Source organism: Dendropsophus ebraccatus, chromosome 2 (assembly GCF_027789765.1).
Source record: "Dendropsophus ebraccatus isolate aDenEbr1 chromosome 2, aDenEbr1.pat, whole genome shotgun sequence".
NCBI classification, from domain to species: domain Eukaryota; kingdom Metazoa; phylum Chordata; class Amphibia; order Anura; family Hylidae; genus Dendropsophus; species Dendropsophus ebraccatus.
The window spans coordinates 128,588,515-128,612,171 of record NC_091455.1 but is presented as its reverse complement, the minus strand read 5'-3'; the positions used below and the strand labels follow the sequence as shown (position 1 = coordinate 128,612,171).

General features: G+C 45.7%; 1 protein-coding gene across 2 annotated transcripts in view; it reads right to left on the bottom strand.

The window, feature by feature from the left end:
• The window catches only part of LOC138783515 (carboxymethylenebutenolidase homolog), a 49,104-nt gene that overhangs the window by 22,680 nt on the left and 2,767 nt on the right, over positions 1 to 23,657 (bottom strand). For both annotated transcript variants that reach the window (XM_069958308.1, XM_069958309.1), the window contains exons 2-3: positions 20,269 to 20,490; positions 1,138 to 1,245 (exon numbers count right to left, since the gene is read on the bottom strand). In XM_069958308.1, coding sequence (XP_069814409.1) covers positions 1,138 to 1,245; positions 20,269 to 20,483 — 323 coding nt within the window. In that variant the 5' untranslated portion in view covers positions 20,484 to 20,490. The remainder of the gene's footprint in view (positions 1 to 1,137; positions 1,246 to 20,268; positions 20,491 to 23,657) is intronic.

Below are 23,657 nucleotides of genomic sequence, written 5' to 3'. Positions count from 1 at the left end.
CGCTGCACAGGACGGGGCTGATCTCAAATACTGCAGGGGGAGTACCAGCCCCGTCCCGTACAGTGGGGTGAACACTTCTCTATCGCAGTCACCGCTGCCTCTCCATAGAGGAGCATTCAGCCAGCTGCACAGGATGGGGCTGGTACTTCTTATGCGATTGGGCGGCCAGGGGTGTTCTGGAAGCTAGTGCATAGCACTACAGGCTCCTATCAGGGTGTGGGGCGACTTGGGGGGGGGGGGGGGCTGCTCAAGACACTGTGTAGCTGAATTTTGTGCAGAAAGCGCAGGAATGGCCCTGTTATTTTTTACATGTAATAAATAAATGATATATAACATATGTAAAATAAGTCTACATATACTGCGCTCCCTGGAGTTTTTTAAAGAGAAATTGAAGCCTGCCTAAATTGAAGGAAATAGCAATATATGTGCATTTTCCATAACTGGTGTATATTAGGAATCTGTCTAACTTTGCTTTGCTTGTCTAATTTTGTTTTTGTCCGGAGTTGCCCTTTAAGAAAGATCCTGAGGCCTCATCCCTGCATACTTAATTTGCAGTCCACAATTTTGAATCCAAATGTACAGACTGTATAGGACACATTAAAGTCTTTGGGCCAGTGCACACAACCATAAATGACACGGTTCAGGCTCCATACACTAAATCCTTTTTGCAAGTGAATGGTCTATGTTTGCGGGAAGCACATCTGCAAGCCACAATCACGGATCTTTGGAGTGCTACAAGATTTTGCTTTATGGTGTGTTGACACAGACAGGTTTATCTGACAGATTTTGGAAGCCAAAGCCAGGAATGGATTTGAAAAGAGGAAAAATATGCATTTCCTGTATGATCTATTCCCTGGTTATAGTCTGTTACTGCCTTTGGCTTCAAAAATCTGTCAGATAAATCCCTCTGTGTAAACGGACCGTAAGGGCCCTATTACACCAACAGATTATCTGACAGATTTTTTTAAGCCAAAGCCAAGAATGGATTTGAAAAGAGCAGAAACCTCAGTCTTTCCTTTTGTTGCCTATTCTCTGTTTATAGTCCATTCCTGGCTTTGGCTCAAAAAAATCTGTCAGATAATCTGTTGGTGTAATAGGGCCCTTAGAAAGAAAGCTATATCCTTATTCACTTAGTACCGGTCAACTTTTGTTGCTTGACGAGTCTGTAACCAATCATTGAAGGTATTCCAGTCGTTTGAAGGATTCCAAGCCTCTTGTCCAACAAAAAAATCTGGGCAAATTGTTCTACAAAAACATTAGAAAAACAAATCAATAAATACTGGAATGATAAAATAAGCATTTTCTTGTACATAGTCTACTGGAGCTTGCATATCTACTGTATAAAGAAGCATGGACAAAAACAGCTGACATGTAGACATGTGGTAAATCTATATCATAAAAATGAAATTCTGTCTGTCTGTCTATCTGTCCCATATAGACTTCCAAACGCCTGGAACCGTTTGACCCCAAATTTGGCCCACAGATACATTGGGTGCCCGGGAAAGTTAGAGCGAAGGTCCCGTCCTTGCCAGATGTACAGGAGAGGAGGGGAATGCGGAAGACCGCCCTATAGAAATGAATGGGAAAATCTCCACACTGCACACACAGGTGATATAATTAGCTGCAGCTCTGCCCAGCAGTAAATGGCAGTTTGGAGCCTTAGCAACCAATAGGATTACTACTTTCATTTTCACAGGGAGCTGTGGTTGCTAGGGTCAGCTGCCTCACAACATCCACAGAAATAACTGGTAGACCCCCTACTCCATCTATACAGTACATGTATACAGGGCAGTATTACCAGCTGCTGCTGCCCTAAGCACTAAACCTGAGGACACCCCATCTTCACTCACCAATTAGCATCATGATAGATTGGTAGTTAATAGCTCTAGAGGTCACATTTAACACCACCATATCAGACCTGACCAATACCGCCACACTGTGACTTGTTAACACTGCCATACCAGACCTGACCAATACCGCCGCACTGTGACTGGATAACACTGCCATAACACACCTGACCAATACCGCCACACTGTGACTGGATAACACTGCCACACCAGACCTGACCAATACCGCCATACTGTGACTGGATAACACCGCCACGCCAGACCTGACCAATACCGCGATACTGTGACTGGATAACACCGCCATACCAGACCTGACCAATACCGACACACTGTGACTGGATGACACTGCCATACCAGACCTGACCAATACCACCATACCGTGACTGGATAACACTGCCACACCAGACCTGACCAATACTACCATACCCCCTTTCGAAAAGACACTAGATTTTCTGGCAAGTCTGAACAGGAGGTGGAAGACTAGAAAAAAAAAAAAAAAATTAAAAAGTTGTTTTCTTCCCCCTGCTCCCTGGTGCTGCCCCCATGCAAGGTGCTGCCCTAGGCAGACCACGAGTGCCTGATAGTAAATACGACCCTGCAGGTATACAGGACACTACAGGTATACAGGACCCCAAACTATACACTACAGGTATACAGGACCTCCACCAACTCTCTACTACAGGTATACAGGACCCCCACCAACTCAATACTACAGGTAAACAGGACCCCAAACTATACACTACAGGTATACAGGACCCTAAAACTATACACTACAGGTATACAGGACCTCCACCGACTATATACTACAGGTATACAGGACCCCAAACTATACACTACAGGTATACAGGACCCCCGAAGTATATACTACAGAACACTACAGGTATACAGGACCCTAAAAGTATACACTACAGGTATACAGGACCTCCACCAACTATACACTACAGGTATACAGGACCCCAAAAGACCTCCACCAACTATACAGTACAGGTATACAGGACCCCAAAAGTATACACTACAGGTATACAGGACCTCCATCAACTATATACTACAGGTATACAGGACACCAAACTATACACTACAGGTATACAGGAACCCAAAACTATACACTACAGGTATACAGCACCCCCACCAACTCTATACTACAGGTATACAGGACCCCAAACTATACACTACAGGTATACAGGACCCCAAAACTATACACTACAGGTATACAGGAACTCCACCAACTGAATACTACAGGTATACAGGACCCCCGAATTATAAACTTCAGGTATACAAAATCTCCACCAACTCTATACTACAGGTATACAGCACCTCCACCAACTCTATACTACAGGTATACAGGACCCCAAACTATACACTACAGGTATACAGGACCCTAAAACTATACACTACAGGTATACAGGACCTCCACCAACTATATACTACAGGTATACAGGACCCCAAACTTTACACTACAGGTATACAGGACCCCAAAACTATACACTATAGGTATACAGGACCTCCACCAACTATACACAACAGGTATACAGGACCCCAAAAATACACTACAGGTATACAGGACCTCCATCAACTATATACTACAGGTATACAGCACCCCCACCGACTCTATACTACAGGTTTAAAGGATTCCAAACTACACTACAGGTATACAGGACCTCCATCAACTACACTCACCGGCCACTTTATTAGGTACACCTGTCCAACTGCACGTTACCACTTAATTTCTAATCAGCCAATCACATGGCGGCAACTCAGTGCATTTAGGCATGTAGACATGGTCAAGACAATCTCCTGCAGTTCAAACCGAGCATCAGTATGGGGAAGAAAGGTGATTTGAGTGCCTTTGAACGTGGCATGGTTGTTGGTGCCAGAAGGGCTGGTCTGAGTATTTCAGAAACTGCTGATCTACTGGGATTTTCACGCACAACCATCTCTAGGGTTTACAGAGAATGGTCCGAAAAAGAAAAAACATCCAGTGAGCGGCAGTTCTATGGGCGGAAATGTCTTGTTGATGCCAGAGGTCAGAGGAGAATGGGCAGACTGGTTCGAGCTGATAGAAAGGCAACAGTGACTCAAATAGCCAACCGTTACAACCAAGGTAGGCAGAAGTGCATCTCTGAACGCACAGTACGTCCAACTTTGAGGCAGATGGGCTACAGCAGCAGAAGACCACACCGGGTGCCACTCCTTTCAGCTAAGAACAGGAAACTGAGGCTACAATTTGCATAAGCTCATCGAAATTGGACAGTAGAAGATTGGAAAAACGTTGCCTGGTTTGATGAGTCTCAATTTCTGCTGCGACCTTCGGATGGTAGGGTCAGAATTTGGCGTTGACAACATGAAAGCATGGATCCATCCTGCCTTGTATCAACGCTTCAGGCTGGTGGTGGTGGTGTCATGGTGTGGGGAATATTTTCTTGGCACTCTTTGGGCCCCTTGGTACCAATTAAGCATCGTTGCAACGCCACAGCCTACCTGAGTATTGTTGCTGACCATGTCCATCCCTTTATGACCACAAGGTACCCAACATCTGATGGCTACTTTCAGCAGGATAATGCGCCATGTCATAAAGCTAGAATAATCTCAGACTGGTTTCTTGAACATGACAATGAGTTCACTGTACTCAAATGGCCTCCACAGTCACCAGATCTCAATCCAATAGAGCATCTTTGGGATGTGGTGGAACGGGAGATTCGCATCATGGATGTGCAGCCGACAAATCTGCGGCAACTGTGTGATGCCATCATGTCAATATGGACCAAAATCTGAGGAATGCTTCCAGCACCTTGTTGAATCTATGCCACGAAGAATTGAGGCAGTTCTGAAGGCAAAAGGGGGTCCAACCCGTTACTAGCATGGTGTACCTTATAAAGTGGCCGGTGAGTGTATATACTACAGGTATACAGGACCCCAAAACTATACACTACAGGTATACAGGACCTCCACCAACTATACACTACAGGTATACAGGACCCCAAAACTATACACTACAGGTATACAGGACCTCCATCAACTATATACTACAGGTATACAGGACCCCAAAAGTATACACTACAGGTATACAAGACCTCCGTCAACTATACACTACAGGTATACAGGACCCCAAAAGTATACACTACAGGTATACAGGACCTCCATCAACTATATACTACAGGTATACAGGACATCAAACTATACACTACAGGTATACAGCACCCCCACCAACTCTATACTACAGGTATACAGGACCCCAAACTATACACTACAGGTATACAGGACCCCAAAACTATACACTACAGGTATACAGGAACTCCACCAACTATATACTACAGGTATACAGGACCCTCAAACTATACACTACAGGTATACATGACCCCCGAACTATATACTTCAGGTATACAAGATCTCCACCAACTCTATACTACAGGTATACAGCACCTCCAACAACTCTATACTACAGGTATACAGGACCCCAAACTATACACTACAGGTATACAGAACCTCCACCAACTATATACTACAGGTATACAGGACCCCAAACTTTACACTACAGGTATACAGGACCCCAAAACTATACTTTATAGGTATACAGGACCTCCACCAACTATACACTACAGGTATACAGGACCCCAAAACTATACACTACATGTATACAGGACCTCCATCAACTATATACTACAGGTATACAGCACCCCCACCGACTCTATACTACAGGTTTAAAGGATTCCAAACTGTACACTACAGGTATACAGGACCTCCATCAACTATATACTACAGGTATATAGGACCCTAAACTATACACTACAGGTATACAGCACCTCCACCAACTTTATACTATAGGTATACAGGACCCCCAAACTTTACACTACAGGTATACAAGACCTCTACCAAGTATAAACTACAGGTACACAGGACCCCCAAACTATACACTACAGGTATACAGGACCCCCGAACTATATACTACAGGTATACAAGACCTCCACCAACTATACACTACAGGTATACAGCACCTCCACCAACTTTATACTATAGGTATACAGGACCCCCAAACTTTACACTACAGGTATACAAGACCTCTACCAAGTATAAACTACAGGTACACAGGACCCCCAAACTATACACTACAGGTATACAGGACCCCCGAACTATATACTACAGGTATACAAGACCTCCACCAACTATACACTACAAGTATCCAGGACCCTCAAACTATAAACTACAGGTATAGAAGACCACCACCAACTAAACATTACAGGTATACAGCACCTTCACCAACTATATATTATAGGTATACAGGACCCCCAACTATACAGTACAGGTATACAGCCCCCCCCCAATTTTACACTACTGGTATACAGGACCTCCCTCAACTATACACTACAGGTATACAGCCCCCCCCAACTACACACTACAGGTATACAGTACCCCCCTTAACTATACAATACAGGTATACAGCCCCTCCACCCCCCAACTATACACTACAAGTATACAGGACGGATGTTTGAAGTTTTTAGTTTATTTCTAATGTGCATAAGCTACAATTTACATAAACAGTGCAGAACTGTCAGGTATATAGGGGCATATAGGGCTTCTGGCAATTTCCCCTTAAACAAAAAAAACAAGGACATAGATTGGCCTCCTGGGCACCTTAGAATAAATCTAATTAACACACTGACACTTTATACCCGGGCAGCGCCGGGTAAATTTTCTAGTCTATAAAATAAAAATAAATGTCTATCCATCCGTCTGTCCTCTATAGACTTCCGAATGCCTGAACCGTTTGACACCAAATTTGGCAGGCAGATACATAGGGTGCCCGGGAAGGTTAGAGCGAAGGTCCCGTCCTTGCCAGATGTACAGGAAGGGAGGGGGATGGGGAAGACTGCCCCATAGAAATGAATAGGAGAATCTCCAGAGCTTGTCTCCAGCTTGTCTCCCCAGCAATGTACAGGGGATTTGCCTCAGCCAGAGTTAGGACCGGATGTGCAGCGAATTTCACACTGCCAGTTTGCAGCGGAATCCGCTGCGAATCCATGTAGTGTGAAGCTAAATGGGGTTACATACCAGCAGCAGAATTTTCATTCCTCTGCGAGTATGTAAGCCGGCCCCTTTAAACCCCCCCCCTCCCCCCCCCCCCCCCCCCGGAGCATAAATTACCTACTCGGCGCCACGGCTGCATGTGAGGTTCTCGGGTCCCATCGGTCACCATCAGCCAATCAGTGCATGGCATCACTGATTGACTCATAGGGACCAACAGAAGCCGGAAGCCTCACATGCAGCCACGCGCTGCGGGGGTTTAACCGCTTAGCGACCAAGCCTATTTGAGCCTTAATGACCAGGCTCATTTTTCAAAATCTGACCTGTCTCACTTTATGCGCTTATAGCTCAGTGATGCTTTAACATATGCTAGCGATTCTGAGATAGTTTTTTTGTAACATATGGTACTTTATATTAGTGGCAAAATTTGGTCACGATCTTTTGTGTTTTTTTGTGAAAAACATAAAAATATCATGAAAAATTTGCACTTTACAAACTTTGAAATTCTCCGCTTCTAAAAAAAAAAAAGTCGTATCACATTAATTAGTTACTAGGTCGGGGGGCGTGGCCTGAGCTGCATGGGAGAAGACGTGTGAGACCTGAGCTCCTGCCTGCTATCGGCAAAAGCGGCACTTAGCGGCGGGCACACTTGGCCAAATTGCACAGATTTGTTCCTGACTGATTATCCTACTGCTTTGGTATGGCTAGAGGGAAGAAGAAGCCCGCAGCGCTGAAGCTGGCCCGTTTTTTCAGCGCTGCAGAAAAGTCCCAAGATGGCGCCGACCGCCAGAGGAAGCAAAGCCATGGCGCTTCCTCCCGGGCCCGTTCATCATCGCCTACAACCTCGAGCAAGGCCGCGGTGGATCACGGCAAACCCAGAGAGGTAGGCGACAGCCTTGGTAGCCCCGCACCGCTCCTGGCACTTGCGGCATCGCCTGTCAGCAGCGCCTCACAGTCTTCCCAGCATGACGGAGACATGGGAGGTTCGCCATTACAACTCCAGATGTCGCTGGCGGAACTGCCTAACATTACCACTGCTAATCTCTTAGATATGGACGCTCCCTCTCTGCCACCTACACCTTTGTCCTGGAAAACACAGCCCATGCATGCCATGGCTGATGTTATGGAAGGGCGATCGAACACTGTGCAGGGTAATGCACCCATATCAGAGGCTACCATGCGTATACTGCTATCCGATCTGAAGATGTCCTTTCAGTCCACCATTCAAAAACTCATAGATAACATACAATCAGACATGGTGGGTCTTAGCGACCGCACGTCCCATATAGAGACTAAAATGGCGGAGCTCACTGAAGCCCACAATGACCATGTGGACATAACCACTGAGATGGAAGCGGACATAGAAGCAATAAAGCTCAAAATGGCGGACATTGAGGACCGGTCGCGCCGGAACAATGTCCGCCTTAGGGGGGTCCCAGAAGCGGTCAGACCTGATATGCTACAGGAGTTCGTGGTGGATTTCCTCTCCTGTCTGCTACCGCGGGCCTCTCAAACAGACCTGATAGTGGATAGGGTCCACCGTCTCCCGAAGCCGAGGGGACTTGCTCCTGAACTACCGAGGGATATTATTATGCGGATCCACTTCTTCCACGTTAAGGAGGAGCTGATGTATGTGATGAGGAATGCACCTTCCCTCCCAGAAAGGTTCCGTAATATTTCCGTTTATGCGGATTTATCCGCAGTCACGCTGGCCCGCAGACGTGCCTTTGGTGCTAGCACAGCCACTCTCCGCGCCAATGCAGTCCAATACCGGTGGGGTTTTCCGGTGAAGCTCCTCATTGTAAAGAATGGGCAAATGGTGGTGGCTAACACGCCTGAAGTGGCCCTGAAGTTATGTGAGGAGTGGCAACTACAACCTCCTTCCCCTCGACCTTCCTCGGCCAAGAGGACCGGCTCACCGGCTGTTCCGGCGGAATGGGCCACGGTATCACGCAACAAACGGCGTACCAACTAACTTAGTGCTTCCATGACCGTTGTCACCTCCTGGTGCTGATGGATCATTTCTTAGGTTTTTCTTTTTGGATCTATTCTTATCCTACCTGTGCTCTTGGCTAGTGTGCAGCCTCCAGCGAAGCCGATGATGGCACACGCAAATCTGGTGATTGCACCCGATCCCCTACGAGCAGGTGTTATACCTGCTAGACACAAACTTGTATTCTTCTGTTGGTTTTGTTTTTTGTTTTGTTTTTCTCAGTTTGTATGCATGTCCCTGTACATATTCTGTCATGTCCTTGCACCGTCACTTTTATGTTTTCTCGAGCGCCTCTTAGATGTAAGTGTGCTCAGGTATGAGATGTTGGATGTTGGACTAAGCACTTCTTTCAAACCGTTATTATGGTATTCACAATAACATCCATGAACGTTAAGGGGCTCAATTCCCCATACAAGCGATCAATGGTTTGGAAGGAGGCGCTTACCTCTAAATCAGACATATTTTGTGCTCAGGAGACGCACCTGAATGGTGATGACATATTTAGATTGAAACACAAAAAATTCCCACACATTTTCTCGGCACCTGCAATACAGAAAAAAGGAGGGGTCTCTATACTAATTAAAGACACCATAGCCTTTACCCTGCATCAGGAGAACACTGATAGCAAGGGCCGTTTTGTGATCTTAGTGTGCACCATAAATGACTCCCAGTACACGTTGGCATCAATATACGGTCCCAACACTAAGCAGCATAAGTTTCTGAGACACTTCTTGAGAGTATTGAACTCAATCAAGAAGGGGTCTCTCATAGTTGTAGGGGACTACAACAAAGTGCTGTGGCCGGATGTTGACTCCACTGCCCCATCCCAGCGGACATCTATGTCTCCATTTACACTTACGATTCATAACAATGCACTTTATGATATTTGGCGGATACAACATCCGGGCGAATCTGATTATTCATATTACTCACATGCACATAAAATCTACACGAGATTAGACTATTTTTTGGTGGACAGGTTCCTTATTTCTCGGATCTTGTCTTCCAAAATTGGGACCATTAGTTGGTCCGACCACTCGCCTATATCCATAGTAGTGCAGGAACATTTTTCTACCTCACGCAATACCCCCTGGAGATTACAGAACTACATACTGCACCATCCTAAGTATGCTCCGGCTACTCTGATAGAGTTTCAGGAATACTTTGCCCACAATGACAACACCCTAGTTAGCGACACAACTTTATGGTGTGCCTTTAAAGCGGTAGCAAGGGGGCATCTCATAAAGCAGACGTCGCATGAGAAAAGGGCAAGGACCAGCGAGATGCTTCAGATACAATCTACATTAGCAGAACTGCATAGAAGGAATAAGAGGGTCCACTCCTTGGACACCACTCATAGAATCTCCATGCTGACTAATAGACTACATGAGTTAAATCTGTATAGGTATGAGCTGGCCCTTAAGAGATTGAAAATGTCATATTACTCTCAAAGCAACAAGGCGGGCTCATTCTTAGCCAGATTGTTGAAGCACAGAAGCGCGAAAGCACGAATACCCTTTATCACTAAATCCGATGACACTCGTATAGTAGACCCTGAGGGTATAGCGAATGAACTAGCACACTATTATGAGGACTTATACAATTTGCAAAATAATAGCGCCACGGTACAGCCCACTAACGCCCACATAACGGAGTTTTTGAACAAATGTAAGCTGCCCAGCATCTCGCCCTTACAGCTAGAAACCTTGGTCCGCCCTATCACAGATCAGGAGGTGTTGATGGTTCTTAAACATACGAAGTCCAACAAGGCGCCTGGCCCAGATGGCCTACCAAGTGAAATTTTTAAACGGTATGGAAAGCTTGTGGCCCCTTATTTGTCTAGAACCTTTAATGAATTTGTGGCCACAGGACGCATCCCCAAAGAAATGCTCCAAGCATTGATCATAACGATTCCCAAGCCTGGTAAGTCCCCAGACAAGCCGGCTAATTTTCGCCCTATATCTTTGCTGAACACGGATATAAAGCTATACTCTAAAATCTTGGCCACGCGCCTTGTGGACATATTGCCTACTATCATACATCGTGATCAGGTGGGCTTCACTAAAGGTAGACAATCCCTAGATGGCACCAGGAGGTTTTTGAATATTATAGCAGTAGCTGAGGCCCGTCGAACGCCTTCTCTGCTCCTCACCTTGGATGCGGAGAAGGCGTTCGACAGGGTACATTGGGGTTACCTGGAAAGAGTGTTGGTAACCTTTGGGTTTACGGGGGAGATCTTGAGGGCTATCATGGCTCTATACACCTTGCCCACAGCGAGGGTCTACACCTCTGGCGTGTTGTCTAGGGAATTTAAGATCACTAATGGCACTCGCCAGGGGTGTCCATTATCGCCCCTGATTTTTACTATGGTAATGGAGCCCCTGGCTCAACTTGTTCGCTTGGATAACAACATTGAGGGTATCCCAATTGCTACAGTGGACCATCGGATCGGTCTGTTTGCCGACGACGTGATCCTAAGCTTGGCATCTCCGGTACAATCGTTGAGGGCTGTAGCCGATATCCTGGAGGAGTTTGGGCGCGTTAGCTTTTATAAGGTTAATGCTTCAAAATCCTTAGTCTTAAGCATGGGTATATCTGCCCAAATGCGAGCTAGTCTGAGTACCCTATACCCATTTCAGTGGACTAATGGCCAACTCCCATACTTGGGTATCCTGTTAACCTACCCTCTCACCAATATCCTAACAGCCAACTGTGGAGTACTTCTCTCCACAGTATCAAAAGATCTGGACACTTATGCTAAGCTCCCTATCTCATGGGTGGGGCGTATAGCGGCTGCTAAAATGATGGTCCTACCCAAAATGTTATATTATTTTCGCAATCTTCCGATTATTTTCCCACACAGAACCCTCTCCCGATTGCAGAGGCTTATTAATGCTTTTGTTTGGAAAGGTCAGCGCGCTAGGGTCAAACATACCATTCTGTGTCTGCCCGTAGCGCAGGGAGGGTTGGGATGCCCGTCGGTGAAGCATTACTACCAGGCTGCAATCCTAGATCAGGCAAAATCATGGGCTATTGGAGATGAATCTAAACAATGGGTGCAGATTGAGAAACATATACTAGGCCGCAACTCCTTAAGAGAAGCCTTGTGGGAAGCAGAACTTCCCAGCTCCACTACAGTAAGGGACTTAGGTGGCCGTTCACCAACGATTAAGGCGACCCTACATATGTGGAGGGCGGCCCTCACCGCGAAGAACATTCTTCCATGTAGACTATATAACCTCCCATTAGCGGTGATACAACATTGGATCCCTGATGCTGATTTTAGATTGTGGATGCAGGCAGGGGTTACCATATTGGGGCAGATGTATGATGTAGACGGGCAGATGTTCCCCTTCTCCCACTTTGCTCAGGTCTTTCAAGTGCCTCATAAAGAGTTCTTTAGATACCTTCAGATCCGCCATTTTGCAGGCTCTCTAACAATGAACGAACCACAGCCATGCACCTTGTATGAAGCATATTTCTATAACTCTAAAAAGACCGCCAAGGGCATCTCAATGGCATATAGACACTTGATTGACTTGAGTGATCAGCCTACATCATTCATACTGAAATGGGAACTGGATTTAGATCGCCAATACCCAAGAGAGGAGTGGGCTCAGACCTTTGCTCTACCTGGTAAACTCTCCAGATGCGTGAATCACCTAGAGGCCTCTAGGAAAATCACCTACAGGTGGTATCTTACCCCATACCGGCTTTCTAGGATGTATCCTGGTACTTCCCCGGTGTGCTGGAGATGTCAGGCGGAAACAGGATCATTACTGCATGTTTGGTGGTCATGTAGCAAAATAGTGGGGTTCTGGCATCAAGTTAAGGGTTTGGTGCGGCATGTATTGGGTTATCACCCTCTGTGGGATCCAGGTCTGGTACTGCTGTCCCTAGGACTGGGGGATCTCCCAATGGCAGATAAGACTGTGTTATTTCATATTCTGGTGGTGGCACGATCTAAAGTGGCTCAATGTTGGAAGACGACCACATTACCTACTGTAGCTGAGATTTCCAGCATTGTTCAGCGGAACTGTATGTTGGAACATATGTTAGGAGGCCACACAGCCTCAGCGAATAAGGTGTTTATAAACAAATGGGCTAAGTGGCTGACCTACAATAAATTGTCAGTATCCTGAGGAAATATGCTAAGGATGGATAAAAGTTGTATGTTTCTGTATTGTAATGTACTTTGGTGCTCCTTCCCCCCTTCCCCCTCCCCATCCTCTTTCCTCCTCCCTCTATCCTCCTTCTCCATCCCCTTCCCTCCTGAGTCAACACTTATGTACCATTAACTGTTGTAAGAGACGAGACGACGAGATAGCTGGGACTTTAGTGATATAGAACTGCTTTGTTGGACATGCTTTGTTGTTTGTTCGCTCCGTTTGGAGCTTATTTCTGTTACTGTCTGTTAGCTCGGTTTCGAGCTTTTGTTTGAGCTGCGTCCTCAACAATATTCTGGTATAATGTTATGTTTTAAAATCTAATAAAATATTTTAAATATAATTAGTTACTAGGTCACATTACCAATATGTCCTCTTTATTCTGGCATAATTTCGTAAACATATTTTACTTTTCTTGGGTGTTACGGGGCTTAGAAATGTATCAGCAAATTATCAATTTTTCATGAAATTTCCAAAACTAATTTTTTTAGGGACCACTTTTTTTTGAGTTTAGGAGGCTTGTATACTTGAAACCCCCATAAATGACCCCATTTTGGAAACTACACACCCTAAGGAATTAATCTAGGGGTATAATAAGCATTTTAACCCTACAGGGGCTGGAGGAAAGTATTCACAATTAGGCCGGAAAAAATGGAAAATAGAAATTTTGAAATAATATGTTCGTTCAGCAGGTTCTACTGAGTACAACTGTACCTCATATGTGGGCATAAACCACTGTATGGACACGCAGCAGGGCTCAGAAGGGAAGGAGGGTAATTTTGCTGGTGCAAAACCGCAGCTAGTATCAGTTATTAGAATAGCGCAGTTGCTAAAAAAATTTAAAAAAAATTTGATTACAGGTAATCTGGGGTGGTGACGGGCAACCTGGGAGTGTTTACTTGCTATCTGGGGTGGTGACGCCAATTTGGGGTGGTACGAGCAGTCTGTGGCAATCTGGGGTGTTTATGGGCAATCTGGGGGTGTTTACTGGCAATCTGGGTTGGTTACGGGCAATCTGGGGTGGTTACGGGCAATCTGGGGTGGTTACGGGCAATCTGGGGTGGTTACGGGCAATCTGGGGGTGTTTACTGGCTATCTAGGGGTGTTTACTGGCTATCTGGGGGTGTTTACTGGCTATCTGGGGTGGTAACGGACAATCTGGGGGTGTTTACCGACTATCTAGGGGTGTTTACTGGCTATATGGGGTGGTAATGGACAATCTGGGGGTGTTTACTGGCTATCTGAGTTGGTGACAGGCAATCTGGGGGGGGTCACAGGCAAACTGGGGTGGTGATGGTCAATCTGGGGGAGGAGTGACAGGCAACCTGGGGTGGGTATGGGCAATCTGGGGTGGTTACGGGCAATCTGGGGTGGTTACGGGCAATCTGTAGTGGTTATGGGTAGCCTGTGGCAATCTGGGGTGGTTACAGGCAATCTGGGAGTGTTAACTAGCTATCTAGGGTGGTTACGGGTAATCTGAGCGGTTACAGGTAAACTGGAGTGGTTATGAATAATCTGGGGTGGTTACAGGTAATGCGGAGTGGTTACAGGTAATCTGGGGTGGTTACAGGTAATGCGGAGTGGTTACAGGTAATGCGGGGTGGTTACAGGTAATCTGGGGTGGTTACAGGTAATGCTCGGTGGTTACAGGTAATCCGGGGCACTTTTTATCCTGTTACCAATGATTTTTGGTGACAGGGGACAAAAAGTGCCGGCAGCATTTGGAACAAGTGATCAGTGGTATATAGTATATACAGCTAATCACTTGTTCCAGGACCACATCGGCTAGTCCCTGATCATTACCCCATGCTCTCTGCCACCTCTGGTAGTGGAGAGAATGAGAGTTTGATCTTTTTTAATGGTACAAACACACTTGCTGTATCCGCAGCGAGATTCTGGCTGCGTATTCGCAGCAAGACTCGCTGAGGATCCCGGCCATGTGTACTCAATGGCAGACAAACTCGCAGCAGGGATGTACATCGTTAGCCCCGTTAACTCCCCGGCCGCCGGAGACTATACACCAGCTAATCCCGGCTACGGGGCTCCCAACGTCTTCACGGCCCGTTCACCCAATCAGTGCTGCGGTGGGGCTGAGCGGGACGTGCCGGGAATCAGCGAAGGACCAGATGATGTATAGTCGGGACCAGGTGATGTATAGTCTCCGGCGGGGGGTTAACGGGTCGGCCTATAGCCCCACTGTTCCTGCTACACCTCGTCCCCCGTCACTGGCAAGCCAATCCAGGGGTAGCGACCTGGGGGTCGCCTGCCGCAGCAAGTCCATCCCGCCTTGCGGTGGGCTCTGGTGAAGACCAGCGGTCCCTTAGACTCCGCTCCCTGGTGCGGTTTACGCCATCGCTGGTGACGGTCCAGTGGATCCACTACTCCAGTCATTACACTTTGTAATGTGTGTTATTCTGTGAATAATTTTTTAGCTCCGCACTACCCCTTTAAAGTCTACTAACCTGCTGTCAGTTTCCCTTTAAAAGCTGTAAACATGTAAAGGCATATCAAAGTTCATACCAAATTCATGTGTAAACACTGTTACTCTTTGTGAATGTACAGTACTGGGCAAAAGTTTTAGGCAGATGTGGAAAGCAATACTGCAGTAAGAATGTTTTCAAAGTGTTAATCGTTTTTTTATCAATTAACAAAATGCTAAAGGCCCTATTCCACCAACAGATCTGACGACAGATTATCTGCCAAAGATTTAGAGCTAAACCCAGGAGTGGATTTGAAAAGAGGAGAAATCCAGTCTTTCCTTTATGACCTGTTCTCTGTTTATAGTCTGTTCCTGGGTTTGGCTTCAAATCTTTGGCAGATAATCTTTCGTCAGATCTGTTGGTGGAATAGGGCCTTAACTGAAAGAATAGAACAGCACAGAACTCTAAATCAAATCAATATTTGGTGTGACCACTAAAGATAAGAAAACTTTTCAAAATTTCAGTTTGGCAGGTTTATAGAACTTTGAAACTAAGTTCGGGTTTGGTTCATACAAACCCAAATTTTTCTTATTTCCCTAAAATAATATAATTTATATTATATTATATATAATTTATATATAATTTCTGTATGCTAACTTTGTATAGATGTGTAAGCCAATTGCTCTCTACCCTGTCAGCTTGTTTTGAGTATATTTACTTATAACAGCATGTTTTCATTCCATTGTTGTTGTTGGAAACAAAAAACAGCAACACTGGAACAAAAACATGCTGTGATTAGTAAATATAGACAAAACAAGCTTGCATGGTAGAACGCAATCCACATACACAGTGATTGTGTCAATTGCTTTCTACCACTCCAGCTTGTTTTATGTATATTTACTTATCACAGCATGTTTTTGTTTCAATGCTGCTATTTTTTATTTGGAACAAAAACATGCTATATCCCTATCTCCCTATAGTGAACAGGGTGCTGAGGATGAGGTTTCTTACCTTCATTCTCTGTGTTGTGGGGGTATGGATGGGGTGGGGCGGGGCTATGAATAGCAGCGCCCTGGGGTGGTATTCCCATCCTCAATGCACCAAAAGAACATATTTGCGCATGGATTAAACTCTTAATATCACGGAAATAGCTCTGAGCATCAAGGTAACAAACTTATCTTCATATCTATATCATAAAAATCAAAGTCTGTCTGTCTGTCTGTCTGTCCTTCTGTCTGTCTGTCTGTCCTCTATAGACTTCCAAACGCCTGAACCGTTTGACCCCAAATTTGGCACACAGATACATTGGGTGCCCGGGAAGGTTATTGCGAAGGTCCTGTCCCCGCCAGATGTACAGGAGGCGAGGGGGAGAGGAAAGAGAGGCGCCCCATAGAGATGAATGGGAAAATCTCCTCACTGCAAACACAGCTGATATAATTAGCTGCAGCAGACACGGCAGTTGGAGCCTTAGCAACCAATAGGATTACTGTTTTCATTTTCACAGGGAGCAATGGTTGCTAGGGAAGCTGCCTCACATCCACAGTAATAACTGGTAGACCCCCTACTCCATCTATACAGTACATATATATACAGGACCCCCTACTCCATCTATACAGTACATGTATATACAGGGACCCCTACTCCATCTATACAGTACATGTATATACAGGAGCCCCTACTCCATCTATACAGTACATGTATATACAGGACCCCCTACTCCATCTATACAGTACATGTATATACAGGGCCCCCTACTCCATCTATACAGAACATGTATATACAGGACCCCCTACTCCATCTATACAGTACATGTATATACAGGACCCCCTACTCCATCCATACAGTACATGTATATACAGGGTACAACAGGTATACCAAACTGTGACTGGATAACACTGCTACACCAGACCTGACCAATACCACCATACTGTGCTGGACAACACTGTCAAACCAGACCTGACAAATACCGCCATACTGTGACTGGATAACACTGCCAGACCTGACCAATACCGCCATACTGTGACTGGATAACACCTCCATACCAGACCTGACCAATACCGCCATACTGTGACTGGGTAACACCGCCACACCAGACCTGACCAATAGCGCCATACTGTGACTGGATAACACTGCCACACCAGACCTGACCAATACCGCCATACTGTGACTGGATAACACTGCCACACCAGACCTGACCAATACCCCCATACTGTGACTGGATAACACTGTCATACCAGACCTGACCAATACCGCCATACTGTGACTGGATAACACTGTCATATAAGACCTGACCAATACCGCCATACTGTGACTGGATAACACTGCCATACCAGACCTGACCAATACCGCCATACTGTGCTGGATAACACTGTCATACCAGACCTGACAAATACTGCCATACTGTGACTGGATAACACTGCCATACCAGACCTGACCAATACCGGCAAACTGTGACTGGGTAACACTGCCACACCAGTCCTGACCAATACCACCATACTGTGACTGGATAACACCATCATATCAGACCTGACCAATACTGCCATACTGTGACTGGATAACACCGCTATACCAGACCTGACCAATACCACCATACCGTGACTGGATAACACCGCCACACCAGACCTGACCAATACCGCCATACTGTGACTGGATAACACCCCCATACCAGACATGACCAATACCGACACTCTGTGACTGAATAACACTGCCATACGGGTAAATACAACCCTGCAGGTATACAGGACACTACAGGTATACAGGACCCCAAAACTATACACTACAAGTGCACGGGACCTCCACAAAACTATATACTACAGGTATACAGGACCCCAAACTTTACACTACAGGTATACAGGACCTCCACCAACTATATACTTCAGGTATACAGGACCTCCACCAACTATATACTACAGGTATACAGGACCCCAAACTATACACTACAGGTATACAGGACCCCAAAACTATACACTACAGGTATACAGGAACTCCACCAACTATATACTACAGGTATATAGGACCCCAAACTATACACTACAGGTATACAGGACCTCAAAACCATACACTACAGGTATACAGGACCTACACCAACTCTATAATACAGGTATACAGCACCTTCACCAACTCTATACTACAAGTATACAGGACCCCAAATATACTACAGGTATACAGGAACTCCACCAGCTATATACTACAGGTATATCGGACCCCAAACTATACACTACAGGTATACAGGACCTCCACCAACTCTATACTATAGTTATACAGGACCCTCAAACTATTTACTACATGTATACAGGACCCCCGAACTATATACTACAGGTATACAAGACCTCCACCAATTATACACTACAGGTGTCCAGGACCCTCAAACTATAAACTACAGGTATACAAGACCTCCACCAACTATACATTACAGGTATACAGCACCAACTATATACTACAGGTATACAGGACCCCCGAACTATACAGTACAGGTATACAGGACCTTCACCAACTGTACACTGCAGGTATACAGGACCTCCCTCAACTATACACTATAGGTATACAGCCCCCCCAACTATGCACTACAGATATGCGAGACCCCTAAAAACTATACATTGTGGGTATACAGAACCCCTCCAACTATGCACTACAGGTATACACTAATTCCACTGATTAACTCAGATGAAACAATACCTTTAGCTTGGCCTCCTGGGCACCTTAGAACAAATCTAATTAACACACTGACACTTTATACCAGGGCAGCGCCGGGTACATTTTCTAGTATATATATACTTCTAACCTGCTGACAGTTTCCCTTTAAGGGTAGGTTCACACGTACTGGATCCACAGTGGATTTCAAGCTGCAAATTTGCAGCGAGACCTGCTGCGGATCCCTGCCCAGTAAACTCTATGGGCAGACAAACTCGCAGCAGGATGCACATCCCGCTGCGAGTATGTTCACAGACCGCCCCGTTAACCCCCAGCTGCCGGAGCCTATACTTCACCTGGTCCCTGCTCCGGCTTGCTTCAGGGGTTATTGGTATGTCCCACTCGGCCAATCATTGCGCCAATGATTGGCTGAGTGGGACTGGGGACACTGGGAGCCCCGAAGCAAGCCGGGGGTTAAAGGGGCAGGCTGCGGACATACTCGCAGCGGGATGTGCATCCTGTTGTGAGTTTGTCTGCCCATAGTGTTTACTGGGCAGGGATCTGCAGCGGATACACAGTGAGAAATCCGCTGCTGTTCAGGTACGTGTGAACGTACCCTAAAGGTAATGTGCTACCTGAAATTCACATCCCACACTGCTGCCACTCTTAGATAGAAGGAGACACAAGGTACCTTTCATATATCTGTCTGTGCTTCTAGAATGAAGGAAAATTTTATTCTATAGTACAAAGAGTCAAAGAGGCTTTCCTGAGCTCCTAAAGTGCATCATGCTGTAACACCTCCTTACACCCCCCCCCCTCCTATACCTGAGTCTGTTTAGGACTGTTTGAGCGTCCAGATGACAATCAAGCAGGAAAGGGGGAGTGTGGGAGTATTTCAGCTTGCAGCAGATCACGAGCTTAGAAAAGCGTCTTTGACTCTTTGCAGTTAATAATAAAAGTATTTTCTATGCTTTAAAAGCAGAGATGGATAAAGCCACACATGCTTTATTGGGTCTGTGTCCTGAAGATGAAATTGGCCATGTTCCTAAGAGTTAAATGTTTTTGCAGCTAATTGGGAGTGATAATGAGATTTCAAAAGAATAATTTCAGCAATTTTCTAATAGTTGCAAGTAGCTCCAAAATTACGCACTTACGCAAAAAAAATAGTGCTAGAACCCTCTATCAATACTTACACATATCCTTGGGATGCAAGTAGGTCTGCAATAAATCGAGTATTTGGTAGTTGCCACCCAAAAATATCTTGAACAACAATAACAGCTTTGTCTGTGCTGCATCCTGGTTTGCACACATAAGCCTTTATGTGTTTAATTTGTATTTCACTGCCTTTTCCTCCATATTGAGACTTATCTCCAAGGTCACAAGGGCATGGGTTTGATTCATTTGCCATTGCAAATCTGTCAAAAGCAAAGTATCTACGTTAGACTATGTTCACATCTAAAAAGCGGCCTATATTAGCAGTATACATAAATAGCTTTACATAAATAGTTTGCTGACATATACCACGGAGTACTCATGCCAGGCCAATTGATTTCCATTAAAGGGGTAGTGCGGCGGTAAAGAATTATTAACAGAATAACACACATTACAAAGTTAGACAACTTTGTAATGTATGTTATGTCTGTGAATGGCCCTCTTCCCCGTGTCCCACCACCCCCACCCGTGTACCCGCACGTGTGGTGCGCTATACATACCTGTCACGTGCCGACTCGTCTCCGATGTTCGTCTTCGGACGGCCGGGCCGAATCCCTCCGGGCGTCCTGAGTGCCGGCCGCCCTCTTCAGCGTCATCAGATGCTCAGCCGCGATTGGCTGAGCATAACTGTGCTCAGCCAATCGCGGCTGAGCAGCCGATGATGTGGCCGCGTCATCAGCTGCTCAGCCGCGATTGGCTGAGCCAAACTGTGCTCAGCCAATCGCAGCTGCACTGAGGACGCTCGGATGGATTCGGCCCAGCCTTCCGAAGACGACATCGCAGACTGAAGAATGAAGACGAGTCGGCACGTGACAGGTATGTATAGCGCACCACACTTCCGGGTACACGGGTGGGGGTGGTGGGAAACAAGGGGAAGGGGGCCATTCACAGACATAACATACATTACAAAGTTGTATAACTTTGTAATGTGTGTTATTCTGTCTATAATTCTTTACCGCTGCACTACCCCTTTAAGTGAATGTAGTCTAGCAGTAACTACGTTTGGTCTATTTCCAAATGTATAGTATTTTGTGGGGCTCATAAGTGTAGCTTCCTGTGCTTTGGAGTACTGTAAAAAAAACTATATACTCAGAACATAGTCACTTTTTAGACTACAGCCAGTTTACTGAAATCAATGAACCTAGCAGGGGTAGGACATGGTATATATTTTTTTACATTTCTCTTCCAAAGGGTACAAAAAAATATATTATTCCTTAAAGCGTAACTGTCATTTCAGGGTCATTTTTCTGAAAACATTAAATATCAACAGTACACGCGATTTTAAGAAACTCTGTAATAGGTTTTATGTACTAAAAGAGTTTCCTTCTGGACTGAAAAAGCAATCTCCCAGCCTTCCCCCTCACATCAGATAAAGCAGGATTTCTGTCTCCATTATGTGGCTATGGAGAGGGGATGGGCTGTTAGGAGCACGGAGGATTTCTGCAAAGCACAACACCCTGCAATCTTCTCTCAGTAAGTTCATAGATAAGCACTGACCTTTCTGACCCCAGAATCCAGCGTTTTAGGTGCCCAGAGAGTCTACAAACAGCTGACCTTCATGTCACCTCTTCCTGCTCCCTCATCTCCCCCAGCCCCTCCCCCCTTCATAGGCTTACAATGGAGAGAGCTGAGCCCGTCTTCACTGGCTTCTCTGTAATGAAGACGTGTTTGCCTGATAATGCACAGATAAGAAGTCAGGGGGGAGGGGAGGCTGGGAGATTGCTTCTTGAGTACAGAAGGAGGCTTTTTTGGCTGATGAAACCTATTACAGTGTTTCTTAAAATCGCTTATACTACTGATTTCTGCAATAAAAAAAAAACATGACAGTTACGCTTTAAAGTCATGAATGCATTTTTTTTTTTTAACTAAGGTCAAGTGTATATTTCAGACTGAAGAAAGTCATATGTTGGTAAAAGTTATTAGTATGGGTTCAACTACACACAGCGCCACTACTAATGCAGGAGTATAAGGCTACACTCACACTTATTTGGTCAAACGGAGCACAATAAAATATCATTGAAACCTATGGGGATTATAACGGATCCAACAATTTCCGTTTCGCTTTCTCTAAAACGGAAAAGGATGACAGAATGGTGCCGGAAGGACGAACGCCAATGTGATTGTAGTTTTTCAGGACCTTATATATGGTCAGCAATAGGGAAGAGTGAATTTACAGTAGGAACGATGCAAAGCGCTTTGTTAGGATCAGCTGGCAGCTTGTCAGGCTGCTGGCTTTGAAGTCTGTGCCACTCCTCCTCCCTGGGTGCCAGGAAAAGCTAAATCCAGTCCTGGGAAACTGGGAGGAGCATTTCCCGGCTCCAGGAGCAGAGCGGCACGGACTTCAAAGCCAGCACCTGGACAAGCTGTGGGCCAATTCTAACGAAGTGGTTTCCTGTCTGGCAGCGGACAGTTCCCTCAGTCCAGTGGTGGCCCTCAGCCTTTGATTAGCAGTGCTGCCAGTTCATTTTTAGTACCGCAACTCACCTGTCCCACTCTCCAGCAGTTCCTCTCTCATCAGGCAAAGTGGTACAGAGACACTGCCTTCGCCAGAAGTGACCTGCAGCCCCTCTACTATTCATCTGCAGAGAAACCCTGCACAAGAAGTGTCTCTGTACCACGCTGCCTGTGCCGGAAGATGTGAGAGGAGAATGTGGCGCTGCACAGTTGCTGCTGGGCTGCGGGTGACAGGTGAGACTGTTTTTTGTTCTTCTGGTGGTAGCACTGCACGAAGGGGCCACTGCATACTGCGGGGAGGGGATGGCACAGGCGTTGGATTGATTTCTATATGGAGCACTATTGGGGAGGATTTGATACTATATTGGGGCTGGAAACTAAAAATTGCTTTGTCTAATAGGACTTTTACTTGCTGATTTATCCAATGGGGAACATGTAGAGTGAGAAAAGAGAGGATCCAGGACTGATCCCTGTGGAACCTCAACAAAAAGGGGAAGAGAAGACAAGGCTGAAACTGAGCTGGCAAATTATACTCTAAAGGAACGGTCATAGAGGTAGGAGGAAAACTAGGTATGAGCTGTGCCCTTAGGGCTGATAGAACGGAGCATATTGAGGAGGAGCTGGTGGTCTAAATTTTACAAGGCTGCAGAAAGATAGAGGAAAATAAATAGAGAGTAGCCTATTAGCCGGGCTAATATAATACCTGCCCGCACTCCCGCCTGCTTCTTCGGCTCCCTGGCGTCCTGCTCAGCCAATTAGTGTGCTCTCCCGCCGCAGCCAATGATTGGCTGAACCGGGGTGGGTTCCATGTTTACGTAATGCCCTTTACGGTAAAACCGACATGATATCTTCATTCTATAGGTCAGTCTGAATACAGTGATATGCAGTTTATATAGGTACGCATATGAATATATAG